The sequence below is a fragment of the Heptranchias perlo genome, unplaced genomic scaffold (genome assembly GCF_035084215.1).
Source record: "Heptranchias perlo isolate sHepPer1 unplaced genomic scaffold, sHepPer1.hap1 HAP1_SCAFFOLD_225, whole genome shotgun sequence".
In the NCBI taxonomy this organism is placed as follows: Eukaryota; Metazoa; Chordata; class Chondrichthyes; order Hexanchiformes; family Hexanchidae; genus Heptranchias; species Heptranchias perlo.
Window position 1 is genome coordinate 345,792 of NW_027139239.1, and position 15,657 is coordinate 361,448.

The 15,657-nt window shown below is 47.0% G+C and overlaps 1 protein-coding gene across 1 annotated transcript in view; it reads right to left on the minus strand.

Moving 5' to 3' along the window:
- LOC137310139 (FYVE, RhoGEF and PH domain-containing protein 2-like) overlaps positions 1 to 15,657 on the minus strand; it is a 464,040-nt gene that overhangs the window by 327,261 nt on the left and 121,122 nt on the right. Inside the window, exons 3-4 of the mRNA XM_067978112.1 lie at positions 9,448 to 9,835; positions 1,073 to 1,162 (exon numbers count right to left, since the gene is read on the minus strand). Of these exons, the coding sequence (XP_067834213.1) occupies positions 1,073 to 1,162; positions 9,448 to 9,835 (478 nt within the window). The remainder of the gene's footprint in view (positions 1 to 1,072; positions 1,163 to 9,447; positions 9,836 to 15,657) is intronic.

Below are 15,657 nucleotides of genomic sequence, written 5' to 3' on the forward strand. Positions count from 1 at the left end.
GGAATTACATAGAATTACATAGAATTTTACAGCAGCTCCCTCGTGTAATTATCCAGCTTCTGCTTAAGTTCATCGATGTTGTTCACCTCAACTACTCCTTGTGGTAGCGAGTTCCACATTCTAACCACACTCTGAGTAAAGATTAATCCTCACTCAAATAAAGAGCTGCTGGGATTGTGCTGGGACCAGTGCTGGAGTATTAAAGGAGCTGCTGGGATAATGATGGGACCAGTGGTGGAGTAATCATGGAGCTGCTGGGACCAGTGATGGATTATTTACGGAACTGCTGGGAATGTGCTGGGACCAGTGATGGATTATTTATGGAACTGCTGGGAATGTGCTGGGACCAGTGCTGAAGAATTTACAGAGATGCTGGGATTGTGCTGGGACAGTGACGGGGTATTTATGGCGCTGCTGGGTGTATACTGGGACCTGTGCTGGAGTACCTATGGAGCTGCTGGGATTGTGCTGTGTCCAGTTCTGCAGTATTTATGGAATTTGTGGGATTGTGCTGGGACCAGTGCTGGATAATTTACGGAGCTGCTGGGATTGTGCTGGGACCAGTGCTGGATAATTTACGGAGCTGCTGGGATTGTGCTGGGACCAGTGCTGGAACATTTACGGAGCTGCTGGGATAATGATGGGACCAGTGCTGGAGTATTTACGGAGCTGCTGGGATTGTGCTGGGACCAGTGCTGGAGTATTTACGGAGCTGCTGGGATAATGATGGGACCAGTGCTGGATAATTTACGGAGCTGATGGGATTGTGCTGGGACCAGTGCTGCAGTATTTACGGAGCTGATGGGATAGTGCTGGGACCAGTGCTGGAGTATTGACAGAGCTGCTGGGATTGTGCTGGGGCCAGTGCTGGAGTATTTATGGAGCTGCTGGGATTGTGCTGGGACCAGTGCTGGATAATTTACGGAGCTGCTGGGATTGTGCTGGGCCCAGTGCTGGAGTATTTACGGAGCTGCTGGGATTGTGCTGGGCCCAGTGCTGGAGTATTTACGGAGCTGCTGGGATTGTGCTGGGACCATGCTCCATCAGCTGTGAGTGTTGCCGTGGTACTCACCTGATCCAGGAGATGAAGCCTGGTGACATAGGCCTCCTCTGTTTGTAACAGCTCGCTCGCGATGTTAAAGAGCTTCACCTCATAACTTTCCTGCAAAGAAACAAAAGTCTGTGAAACAAAAATACTCGCTGTCATCTCAAAATCAACACGCAGCGGGAACGGGAAAAAAAACTGAGAGAAAATCTGAAGCGGATTCAGGGGAATGGGCCAGAGGTACAGTGGGAGTGGGATAGTGGTGTGAGGACAACACAGTGTGCTGAGAGTTCGGTAAGTGTGGGAGTTTGGTGAAGTGGGGGAAGGAGGTGCTGCTTTTCCTAACTTTTCCTGCAGAGCGGTAGTGGACCTGAGAGTAGAAGACTGAGATTGTGGAATAAAAGCAGCAGCAGACCTGCACCAAGAGACAACTACTGTGCGACATCACAGGGACTTAACTCCTGGACCTAAGATAAATAAGAAGCAAAAAGTAATCCAAGTGGGACGTCACCAAGGAAGAGGTAAGTGATTGGCTGGTGAGTATTTTCCTGCTGAATTTGTCTAAGGTTAGAGTTTGTGGATTCTCTAGTCTCTGTTGTGTAGTGGGGGACTGCTGTTCAGCAAGGGCCCTTGAGTATACCTTTTAATTGAAGTGAAATTGGTGGGATTCATTTAATTTGAATTAATTAGTTAAAGGGTAAGTCATGTCAGGACAGCCCAGCCCCGTGTTATGCTCTTCCTGCTCTATGTGGGAAATCAGGGACCCTTCCGGTGTCCCTGACGACCATGTGTGCGGGAAATGTATCCAGCTGCAGCTACTGACAAACCGCATTGTGGCACTGGAGCTGCGGATGGATTCATTAAGGAGCATTCGCGATGCTGAGAACGTCGTGGATAGCACGTTTAGTGAGATGGTCACACCGCAGGTAAAGGTTGTACAGGCAGGAAGTAAGTGGGTGACCACCAGGCAGAGTAAGAAGAGCAGGCAGGCAGTGCAGGGGTCCCCTGTGGCCGTCCCCCTCTCAAACAAATATACCGCTTTGGATATTGTTGAGGGGGATGACTTATCAGGGGAAGGCAGCAGCAGCCAACTTCCTGGCACCAGGGGTAGCTCTGCTGCACAGGCTGGGAGGAAAAAGAGTGGAAGAGCTATAGTGGTAGGGGATTCTATCGTAAGGGGAACAGACAGGCGTTTCTGTGGCCGTAAACGTGACTCCAGGATGGTTTGTTGCCTCCCTGGTGCCAGGGTCATGGATGTCACTGAGCGGCTTCAGGGCATTCTCAAGGGGGAGGGTGAGCAGGCAGAGGTCGTGGTCCACATTGGGACCAACGACATAGGTAGGAAGGGAGATGAGGTCCTGCATCAAGAATTTAGGGAGCTATGTAGCAGATTAAAGAGCAGGACCTCAAAGGTTGTAATCTCTGGATTACTCCCAGTGCCACGGGCTAGTGAGTATAGAAATAGGAGGATAGAACAGATGAATGCGTGGCTAAAGAGTTGGTGCAGGAGGGAGGGTTTCAGTTTCCTGGATCACTGGGCCTGCTTCTGGGGAAGGTGGGACTTGTACAAGTCGGACGGGTTGCATCTGAACCAGAGCGGGACAAATATCCTTGCGGGGAGGTTTGCTAGCACTGTTGGGGGGGGTTTAAACTAACTTGGCAGGGGGATGGGATACAGAGTGGAGCTACAATAGGGGGTGATGTGCAGCCAAATATAGAGAAAAAAACAAGTCAGCTTGGAAGACAGGGCAAATATGTGAGGGCAAGGCTGGATGGCATCTATTTTAATGCAAGGAGTCTTGCGAATAAGGTGGATGAACTGAAGGTGTTGATAAACACATGGGAGTATGATATTGTTGCTGTCACAGAGACATGGTTGAGGGAGGGGCAAGACTGGCAGCTCAATATTCCGGGGTACAGAATCTTCAGGCGAGACAGAGGGGGAGGTATAAGAGGAGGGGGGGGTCGCAATATTAATTAAAGAATCAATTACTGCCATAAGGAGGGATGATATATTAGCAGGTTCCTCTAATGAGGCCATATGGGTGGAGCTTAAAAACAAAAAGGGGGCAAGCACTTTGATGGGAGTGTACGATAGGCCCCCAAACAGTCAGGGGGAGATAGAGGAACAGATATGTAGGCAAATCTCAGAAAATTGTGCAAATAATAGGGTAATAATAGTGGGGGATTTCAACTTCCCCAATATTAACTGGGATACTCAGAGTGTAAAAGGCTTAGAGGGTACAAAATTCTTAACGTGCATCCAGGAGAGCTTTTTGAGCCAGCATGTAGAAAGTCCTACAAGAGAGGGGGCGGTACTGGACCTAATTCGAGGGAATGTGGCCGGCCAAGTGGAAGAAGTGCTAGTAGGTGAGCACTTTGGTGACAGTGACCATAATTTGGTGAGATTTAAGGTGGTCATGGAAAAGGACAGGGAGGGGCCGGAAATAAAGGTTCTAAATTGGGGGAAGGCCGATTTTAATAGGATAAGGCAGGATCTGGCCAAAATGGACTGGGATCAGCTGCTTGTCGGAAAATCTGCATCGGAGCAATGGGAGTCTTTCAGAAGGGAGATTGAGACCATACAATGGCAACATGTTCCCGTAAAGGTCAAGGGTGGTTCCAAGAACTCCAGGGAACCTTGGATGTCAGGGGATATACGAGAATGGATTAGGAAAAAAAGGAGGGCTTTTGGCAGATACAAAAGGCTAAAGACGGAGGAAGCCCTAGAGGAGTACAAAAAGTGCAGGGGGATACTTAAAAAAGAAATTAGGAGATCAAGGAGGGGCCATGAAATAACACTGGCGAGCAAAATAAAGGAAAATCCTAAGATGTTTTATAAGTATATTAAGGGTAAGAGGATGACTAGGGAAAAAATAGGGCCCATTAGGGACAAAAATGGCAATCTGTGTGTGGAGCCAGCAGATGTAGGAGGGGTTCTAAATGAATATTTTGCATCTGTTTTCACTATGGAGAAGGACGATGTAGACAGAGAAATACGGCAGGGGGACTGTGATATACTCGAACATATTAACATCGAGCGGGAGGAGGTATTGGCGGTTTTAGCAGGCCTAAAAATGGATAAATCCCCAGGCCCGGACAAAATGTATCCCAGGCTACTGTGTGAGGCAAAGGAGGAGATTGCGGGGGCTCTGACACATATATTCAGAACCTCTCTGGCCACAGGGGATGTGCCAGAGGACTGGAGAACCGCTAATGTAATACCATTATTCAAGAAGGGGAGTAGGGAAAAACCGGGGAACTACAGGCCAGTGAGCCTAACATCAGTGGTAGGAAAATTATTGGAAAAAATTCTGAAGGACAAAATTAGTCTCCACTTGGAGAAGCAAGGATTAATCAGGGATAGTCAACATGGCTTTGTCAAGGGAAGATCATGTCTGACTAATTTGATTGAATTTTTTGAGGGGGTGACTAGGCGTGTGGATGAGGGTAACGCAGTGGATGTGGTATACATGGATTTCAGTAAGGCCTTCGATAAAGTCCCACACAGGAGACTGGTCAAGAAGGTACGAGCCCATGGAATCCAGGGTGCCTTGGCACTTTGGATACAAAACTGGCTTAGTGGCAGAAGGCAGAGGGTGATGGTCGAAGGTTGTTTTTGTGACTGGAAGCCTGTGGCCAGTGGGGTACCACAGGGATCGGTGCTGGGTCCCTTGCTGTTTGTGGTCTACATTAATGACTTGGATATGAATGTAAAAGGTATGATCAGTAAGTTCGCTGATGATACAAAAATTGGTAGGGTGGTAAATAGCGAGGAGGATAGCCTCAGTCTGCAGGACGATATAGATGGGTTGGTCAGATGGGCGGAACAGTGGCAAATGGAATTTAACCCGGAAAAGTGCGAGGTGATGCACTTTGGAGGGACTAACAAGGCAAGGGAATACACAATGAATGGGAAGACCCTAGGCAAGACAGAGGGTCAGAGGGATCTTGGTGTGCAAGTTCACAGATCCCTGAAGGCGGCGGAACAGGTAGATAAGGTGGTAAAGAAGGCATATGGGATACTTGCCTTTATTAGCCGAGGCATAGAATATAAGAGCAAGGAGGTTATGATGGAGCTGTATAAAACACTGGTTAGGCCACAGCTGGAGTACTGTGTGCAGTTCTGGTCGCCGCACTACAGGAAGGATGTGATCGCTTTGGAGAGGGTGCAGAGGAGATTCACCAGGATGTTACCAGGGCTGGAGCGCTTCAGCTATGAAGAGAGACTGGGAAGATTGGGTTTGTTTTCCTTGGAGCAGAGGAGGCTGAGGGGGGGACATGATTGAGGTGTACAAAATTATGAGGGGCACAGATAGGATGGATACTAAGGAGCTTTTTCCCTTCGTTGAGGGTTCTATAACAAGGGGACATAGATTCAAGGTAAAAGGCGGGAGGTTTAGAGGGGATTTGAGAAAGAACTTTTTCACCCAGAGGGTGGTTGGAGTCTGGAACTCACTGCCTGAAAGGGTTGTGGAGGCAGGAACCCTCACAACATTCAAGAAGCATTTGGATGAGCACTTGAAATGCCATAGCATACAAGGCTACGGACCAAATGCTGGAATATGGGATTAGAGTAGACAGGGCTGATGGCCGGCGCGGACACGATGGGCCGAAGGGCCTCTATCCATGCTGTATAACTCTATGACTCTATGACTCTATACACAGGGAGTGGGATAGAGGGAGAGATACACAGGGAGTGGGATAGAGGGAGAGATACACAGGGAGTGGGATAGAGGGAGAGATACACAGGGAGTGGGATAGAGGGAGAGATACACAGGGAGTGGGATAGAGGGAGAGATACACAGGGAGTGGGATAGAGGGAGAGATACACAGGGAGTGAGATAGAGGGAGAGATACACAGGGAGTGATGGAGAGGGAGAGATACACAGGGAGTGGGATAGAGGGAGAGATACACAGGGAGTGGGATAGAGGGAGAGATACACAGGGAGTGGGATAGAGGGAGAGATACACAGGGAGTGGGATAGAGGGAGAGATACACAGGGAGTGGGATAGAGGGAGAGATACACAGGGAGTGAGATAGAGGGAGAGATACACAGGGAGTGGGATAGAGGGAGAGATACACAGGGAGTGAGATAGAGGGAGAGATACACAGGGAGTGGGATAGAGGGAGAGATACACAGGGAGTGAGATAGAGGGAGAGATACACAGGGTGTGGGATAGAGGGAGAGATACACAGGGAGTGGGATAGAGGGAGAGATACACAGGGAGTGAGATAGAGGGAGAGATACACAGGGAGTGGGATAGAGGGAGAGATACACAGGGAGTGGGATAGAGGGAGAGATACACAGGGAGTGATGGAGAGGGAGAGATACACTGGGAGTGAGATAGAGGGAGAGATACACTGGGAGTGAGATAGAGGGAGAGATACACAGGGAGTGGGATAGAGGGAGAGATACACAGGGAGTGGGATAGAGGGAGAGATACACAGGGAGTGGGATAGAGGGAGAGATACACAGGGAGTGGGATAGAGGGAGAGATACACAGGGAGTGGGATAGAGGGAGAGATACACAGGGAGTGGGATAGAGGGAGAGATACACAGGGAGTGGGATAGAGGGAGAGATACACAGGGAGTGGGATAGAGGGAGAGATACACAGGGAGTGGGATAGAGGGAGAGATACACAGGGAGTGGGATAGAGGGAGAGATACACAGGGAGTGGGATAGAGGGAGAGATACACAGGGAGTGGGATAGAGGGAGAGATACACAGGGAGTGGGATAGAGGGAGAGATACACAGGGACTGGGATAGAGGGAGAGATACACTGGGAGTGGGATAGAGGGAGAGATACACAGGGAGTGGGATAGAGGGAGAGATTCACTGGGAGTGGGATCGAGGGAGAGGTACACAGGGAGTGGGATACAGGGAGAGATACACAGGGAGTGGGATAGAGGGAGAGATACACAGGGTGTGGGATAGAGGGAGAGATACACAGGGAGTGGGATAGAGGGAGAGATACACAGGGAGTGGGATAGAGGGAGAGATACACAGGGAGTGGGATAGAGGGAGAGATACACAGGGAGTGGGATAGAGGGAGAGATACACAGGGAGTGGGATAGAGGGAGAGATACACAGGGAGTGGGATACAGGGAGAGATACACAGGGAGTGGGATAGAGGGAGAGATACACAGGGAGTGGGATAGAGGGAGAGATACACAGGGAGTGGGATACAGGGAGAGATACACAGGGAGTGGGATAGAGGGAGAGATACACAGGGAGTGGGATAGAGGGAGAGATTCACAGGGAGTGGGATAGAGGGAGAGATACACAGGGAGTGGGATAGAGGGAGAGATACACAGGGAGTGGGATAGAGGGAGAGATACACAGGGAGTGGGATAGAGGGAGAGATACACAGGGTGTGGGATAGAGGGAGAGATACACAGGGAGTGGGATACAGGGAGAGATACACAGGGAGTGGGATAGAGGGAGAGATACACAGGGAGTGGGATAGAGGGAGAGATACACAGGGAGTGGGATAGAGGGAGAGATACACAGGGTGTGGGATAGAGGGAGAGATACACAGGGAGTGGGATAGAGGGAGAGATACACAGGGAGTGGGATAGAGGGAGAGATACACAGGGAGTGGGATAGAGGGAGAGATACACAGGGAGTGGGATAGAGGGAGAGGTACACAGGGAGTGAGATAGAGGGAGAGATTCACAGGGAGTGGGATAGAGGGAGAGATACACAGGGAGTGGGATAGAGGGAGAGATACACAGGGAGTGGGATAGAGGGAGAGATACACAGGGAGTGAGATAGAGGGAGAGATACACAGGGAGTGGGATAGAGGGAGAGATACACAGGGAGTGGGATCGAGGGAGAGGTACACAGGGAGTGGGATCGAGGGAGAGGTACACAGGGAGTGGGATACAGGGAGAGATACACAGGGAGTGGGATAGAGGGAGAGATACACAGGGAGTGGGATCGAGGGAGAGGTACACAGGGAGTGGGATAGAGGGAGAGATACACAGGGAGTGGGATCGAGGGAGAGATACACAGGGAGTGGGATAGAGGGAGAGATACACAGGGAGTGGGATAGAGGGAGAGATACACAGGGAGTGGGATAGAGGGAGAGATACACAGGGAGTGGGATAGAGGGAGAGATACACAGGGAGTGGGATAGAGGGAGAGATACACAGGGAGTGATGGAGAGGGAGAGATACACAGGGAGTGATGGAGAGGGAGAGATACACAGGGAGTGGGATAGAGGGAGAGATACACAGGGAGTGGGATAGAGGGGGAGATACACAGGGAGTGAGATCGAGGGAGAGATACACAGGGAGTGGGATAGAGGGAGAGATTCACAGGGAGTGATGGAGAGGGAGAGATACACAGGGAGTGGGATAGAGGGAGAGATACACAGGGAGTGGGATAGAGGGAGAGATACACAGGGTGTGGGATAGAGGGAGAGATACACAGGGACTGGGATAGAGGGAGAGATACACAGGGAGTGGGATAGAGGGAGAGATACACAGGGAGTGGGATAGAGGGAGAGATACACAGGGAGTGGGATAGAGGGAGAGATACACAGGGAGTGGGATAGAGGGAGAGATACACAGGGAGTGATGGAGAGGGAGAGATACACAGGGAGTGATGGAGAGGGAGAGATACACAGGGAGTGATGGAGAGGGAGAGATACACAGGGAGTGGGATATAGTTTGAGGTACACAGGGAGTGATGGAGAGGTTCACAGTGAGCAAGTGAGAGGGTGATGTTCACAGGGAGTGAGATAGGGGGTGATGTACACAGGGAGTGATGGAGAGGTACACAGGGAGTGAGATAGGGGGTGATGTACACAGGGAGTGATGGAGAGGTACACAGGGAGTGAGATAGGGGGTGATGTACACAGGGAGTGATGGAGAGGTACACAGGGAGTGAGATAGGGGGTGATGTACACAGGGAGTGATGGAGAGGTACACAGGGAGTGAGATAGGGGGTGATGTACACAGGGAGTGATGGAGAGGTACACAGGGAGTGAGATAGGGGGTGATGTACACAGGGAGTGATGGAGAGGGCCAAGTGAACTCTCGAGTCGAGGACGCTGACTGAGAGACACATCTCACAATGACCTCCCCCTTTCTATAGATCAAGACGTCGGCCGTACTGTCCACTGGTGGTTGTGGAATTATTGCTGTCCCTCTGCTCCATTGCTGGGACTCTGCCAGCTCCCTCTGAACTCTGCAGTGAATCCACACTCACTGCATGGGCTGGTGACTCGTTCCGGAGCTCGATGACCCTCTGTTAGAAGATGTTCATCGAGCCCAGCTCTGTGAGAACACACCTGCGATCCTCTAAAGATGCGGCGGGGGGAAGATTACCTCCCAGCCTTTGTCATTCTCCCATTAGCTGATGGTGTGTTTCCATCGATGCCCTGTTAATACCTTGTGAGGGTCGCTGTCCATCTGACTGATCTTTGCTTCCGATTTTGGACCTCTTTGTTTCTGGGTGATTGGTCGAAATGTTTGGGATATTTTTCTCCAGCGAGCCTGCTTTGTGGTTTGAATTTGCAGTTTGAAGGAATTGTCACTCTCTGTGCCAACAATGCCCGCAGAAAACCCTGCCCTCTCCACACAGGACTTGGGTCCTTGATTTGCTTCCTTTGCTTGGCGATCTGCCGCCAGTCCCGTCTTCTGCTCAGTGTCGGTGTTTGTCACCAGCGGTGTGATTGGGCGATTGCTGCCGGGGGCTGCTGCTGATGCAGGGATGGTACAGTCCACATTACGGGGTCTGTGAGGAGGCTTCCACACATCCTGCTCTGTTGGAGACAGCCTGTTCAGAAAGCACAGGAGCACAGGGTTAGGTCATACAGCATCGAGAGGCACAGCCCTTAACACCCACTGATCTTCGTTTGGAAAGAAGCCTCTCATGTGGTACTTTATCAAAGGTCTTTTGTGTGTCTGGTTACAGTAGGTCCTCCCACCAGCCCTGCTCCATCCAATTGGCCATGGTGTCACTGAATGTACAAAGAGTACTCAGCTGTGATAGGAACTAACCCCCATGCCTTACCCACGGTGATGAAAAGACTTAACCAGAGTGTCCAATGAGTTGGACGTGGGGCGGAACTTATAGCAAATGGTCAATTTACCAGCTAACAGTCTGTTTAAACAGCACACTACAGAAAACAGTCCACAGAGTCTATTTAAACAGCACACTGCAGAAAACAGTCCACAGAGTCTATTTAAACAGCACACTACAGAAAACAGTCCACAGAGTCTATTTAAACAGCACACTGCAGAAAACAGTCCACAGAGTCTATTTAAACAGCACACTGCAGAAAACAGTCTACAGAGTCTATTTAAACAGCGCACTACAGAAAACAGTCTACAGAGCCTATTTAAACAGCGCACGACAGAAAACAGTCCACAGAGTCTATTTAAACAGCACACTACAGAAAACAGTCCACAGAGTCTATTTAAACAGCACACTACAGAAAACAGTCCACAGAGTCGATTTAAACAGCACACGACAGAAAACAGTCTACAGAGTCTATTTAAACAGCGCACGACAGAAAACAGTCCACAGAGTCTATTTAAACAGCACACTACAGAAAACAGTCCACAGAGTCTATTCAAACAGCACACTACAGAAAACAGTCTACAGAGTCTATTTAAACAGCACACGACAGAAAACAGTCCACAGAGTCTATATTAACAGCACACGACAGAAAACAGTCTACAGAGTCTATTGAAACAGCGCACTGCAGAAAACAGTCCACAGAGTCTATATTAACAGCACACGACAGAAAACAGTCTACAGAGTCTATTGAAACAGCGCACTGCAGAAAACAGTCCACAGAGTGTATTTAAACAGCGCACGACAGAAAACAGTCCACAGAGTGTATTTAAACAGCGCACCACAGAAAACAGTCTACAGAGTGTATTTAAACAGCGCACGACAGAAAACAGTCTACAGAGTGTATTTAAACAGCACACCACAGAAAACAGTCCACAGAGTCGATTTAAACAGCACACGACAGAAAAAAGTCTACAGAGTGTATTTAAACAGCACACTACAGAAAACAGTCTACAGAGTGTATTTAAACAGCACACTACAGAAAACAGTCCACAGAGTCTATTTCAACAGCACACGACAGAAAACAGTCTACAGAGTCTATTTTAACAGCACACGACAGAAAACGGTCCACAGAGTGCATTTAAACAGCGCACGACAGAAAACAGTCTACAGAGTGTATTTAAACAGCGCACGACAGAAAACAGTCTACAGAGTGTATTTAAACAGCGCACCACAGAAAACAGTCTACAGAGTGTATTTAAACAGCGCACGACAGAAAACAGTCTACAGAGTGTATTTAAACAGCACACCACAGAAAACAGTCTACAGAGTGTATTTAAACAGCGCACTACAGAAAACAGTCGACAGAGTCTATTTAAACAGCGCACTAGAAAAAACAGTCTACAGAGTCTATTTAAACAGCGCACTACAGAAAACAGTCGACACAGTGTATTTAAACAGCACACTGCAGAAAACAGTCGGCAGAGTGTATTTAAACAGCGCACCACAGAAAACAGTCCACAGAGTGTATTTAAACAGCACACTACAGAAAACAGTCTACAGAGTCTATTTAAACAGCACACGATAGAAAACAGTCTACAGAGTGTATTTAAACAGCACACCACAGAAAACAGTTGACAGAGTCTATTTAAACAGCGCACGACAGAAAACAGTCCACAGAGTGCATTTAAACAGCGCACGACAGAAAACAGTCTACAGAGTCTATTTAAACAGCGCACGACAGAAAACAGTCTACAGAGTCTATTTAAACAGCACACTACAGAAAACAGTCCACAGAGTCTATTTAAACAGCACACTGCAGAAAACAGTCTACAGAGTCTATTTAAACAGCACACTGCAGAAAACAGTCCACAGAGTCTATTTAAACAGCACACTGCAGAAAACAGTCTGCAGAGTCTATTTAAACAGCACACTTTAGAAAACAGTCTAAAGAGTCTATTTTAACAGCACACGACAGAAAACGGTCCACAGAGTGCATTTAAACAGCGCACGACAGAAAACAGTCCACAGAGTCTATATTAACAGCACACGACAGAAAACAGTCTACAGAGTCTATTGAAACAGCGCACTGCAGAAAACAGTCGACAGAGTGTATTTAAACAGCGCACGACAGAAAACAGTCTACAGAGTGTATTTAAACAGCGCACCACAGAAAACAGTCTACAGAGTGTATTTAAACAGCGCACGACAGAAAACAGTCTACAGAGTGTATTTAAACAGCACACCACAGAAAACAGTCTACAGAATGCATTTAAACAGCGCACAACAGAAAACAGTCTGCAGAGTGTAATTAAACAGCGCACTAGAAAAAACAGTCTACAGAGTCTATTTAAACAGCGCACTACAGAAAACAGTCGACAGAGTCTATTTAAACAGCGCACTAGAAAAAACAGTCTACAGAGTCTATTTAAACAGCGCACTACAGAAAACAGTCGACACAGTGTATTTAAACAGCACACTGCAGAAAACAGTCGGCAGAGTGTATTTAAACAGCGCACCACAGAAAACAGTCCACAGAGTGTATTTAAACAGCACACTACAGAAAACAGTCTACAGAGTCTATTTAAACAGCACACGACAGAAAACAGTCTACAGAGTGTATTTAAACAGCACACCACAGAAAACAGTCCACAGAGTCTATTTAAACAGCACACTGCAGAAAACAGTCTACAGAGTCTATTTAAACAGCACACTGCAGAAAACAGTCCACAGAGTCTATTTAAACAGCACACTGCAGAAAACAGTCTGCAGAGTCTATTTAAACAGCACACTTTAGAAAACAGTCTAAAGAGTCTAATTAAACAGCACACGACAGAAAAAAAGTCTACAGAGTGTATTCAAGCAGCGCACTGCAGAAAACAGTCCACAGAGTCTATTTAAACAGCACACAACAGAAAACAGTCTACAGAGTGTATTTAAACAGCGCACTACAGAAAACAGTCTACAGTGTATTTAAACAGCACACGACAGAAAACAGTCGGCAGAGTCGATTTAAACAGCACATGGCAGAAAACAGTCCACAGAGTCTATTTCAACAGCACACGACAGAAAACAGTCTACAGAGTCTATTTTAACAGCACACGACAGAAAACAGTCCACAGAGTGCATTTAAACAGCGCACGACAGAAAACAGTCCACAGAGTCTATATTAACAGCACACGACAGAAAACAGTCTACAGAGTGTATTTAAACAGCGCACGACAGAAAACAGTCTGCAGAGTCTATTTAAACAGCAAACGACAGAAAACAGTCCACAGAGTGTATTTAAACAGCGCACTACAGAAAACAGTCTACGGAGTGTAATTAAACAGCACACGACAGAAAACAGTCAACAGAGTCTATTTAAACAGCGCACGACAGAAAACAGTCTGCAGAGTCTATTTAAACCGCGCACGACAGAAAACAGTCTACAGAGTGTATTTAAACAACACACTACAGAAAACAGTTGACAGAGTGTATTAGGACAGCGCATGACAGAAAACAGTCTACGGAGTGTATTTAAACAGCGCACGACAGAAAACAGTCGACAGAGTCTATTGAAACAGCGCACTGCAGAAAACAGTCTACAGAGTGTATTTAAACAGCGCACGACAGAAAACAGTTGACAGAGTCTATTTAAACAGCGCACTGCAGAAAACAGTCTACAGAGTGTATTTAAACAGCGCACGACAGAAAACAGTCTACAGAGTGTATTTAAACAGCGCACGACAGAAAACAGTCTACAGAGTGTATTTAAACAGCGCACGACAGTAAACAGTCGACAGAGTCTATTGAAACAGCGCACCACAGAAAACAGTCTACAGCGTGTATTTAAACAGCGCACGACAGAAAACAGTCTACAGAGTGTATTTAAACAGCACACCACAGAAAACAGTCTACAGAGTGTATTTAAACAGCGCACAACAGAAAACAGTCTACAGAGTGTAATTAAACAGCGCACTAGAAAAAACAGTCTACAGAGTCTATTTAAACAGCGCACTACAGAAAACAGTCGACAGAGTCTATTTAAACAGCGCACTAGAAAAAACAGTCTACAGAGTCTATTTAAACAGCGCACTACAGAAAACAGTCGACACAGTGTATTTAAACAGCACACTGCAGAAAACAGTCGACAGAGTCTATTGAAACAGCACACTGCAGAAAACAGTCTGCAGAGTGTATTTAAACAGCGCACGACAGAAAACAGTTGACAGAGTCTATTTAAACAGGGCACTGCAGAAAACAGTCTACAGAGTGTATTTAAACAGCGCACGACAGAAAACAGTCTACAGAGTGTATTTAAACAGCGCACGACAGAAAACAGTCGACAGAGTGTATTTAAACAGCACACTGCAGAAAACAGTCGACAGAGTCTATTTAAACAGCACACTACAGAAAACAGTCCACAGAGTCTATTTAAACAGCGCACGACAGAAAACAGTCTACAGAGTGTATTTAAACAGCACACCACAGAAAACAGTCTACAGAGTGCATTTAAACAGCGCACAACAGAAAACAGTCTGCAGAGTGTAATTAAACAGCGCACTAGAAAAAACAGTCTACAGAGTCTATTTAAACAGCGCACTACAGAAAACAGTCGACAGAGTCTATTTAAACAGCGCACTAGAAAAAACAGTCTACAGAGTCTATTTAAACAGCGCACTACAGAAAACAGTCGACACAGTGTATTTAAACAGCACACTGCAGAAAACAGTCGGCAGAGTGTATTTAAACAGCGCACCACAGAAAACAGTCCACAGAGTGTATTTAAACAGCACACTACAGAAAACAGTCTACAGAGTCTATTTAAACAGCACACGACAGAAAACAGTCTACAGAGTGTATTTAAACAGCACACCACAGAAAACAGTTGACAGAGTCTATTTAAACAGCGCACGACAGAAAACAGTCCACAGAGTGCATTTAAACAGCGCACGACAGAAAACAGTCTACAGAGTCTATTTAAACAGCGCACGACAGAAAACAGTCTACAGAGTCTATTTAAACAGCACACTACAGAAAACAGTCCACAGAGTCTATTTAAACAGCACACTGCAGAAAACAGTCGACAGAGTCTATTTAAACAGCACACTGCAGAAAACAGTCCACAGAGTCTATTTAAACAGCACACTGCAGAAAACAGTCTGCAGAGTCTATTTAAACAGCACACTTTAGAAAACAGTCTAAAGAGTCTAATTAAACAGCACACGACACAAAAAAGTCCACAGAGTGTATTCAAACAGCGCACTGCAGAAAACAGTCCACAGAGTCTATTTAAACAGCACACAACAGAAAACAGTCTACAGAGTGTATTTAAACAGCGCACTACAGAAAACAGTCTACAGTGTATTTAAACAGCACACGACAGAAAACAGTCGGCAGAGTCGATTTAAACAGCACATGGCAGAAAACAGTCCACAGAGTCTATTTCAACAGCACACGACAGAAAACAGTCTACAGAGTCTATTTTAACAGCACACGACAGAAAACAGTCCACAGAGTGCATTTAAACAGCGCACGACAGAAAACAGTCCACAGAGTCTATATTAACAGCACACGACAGAAATCAGTCTACAGAG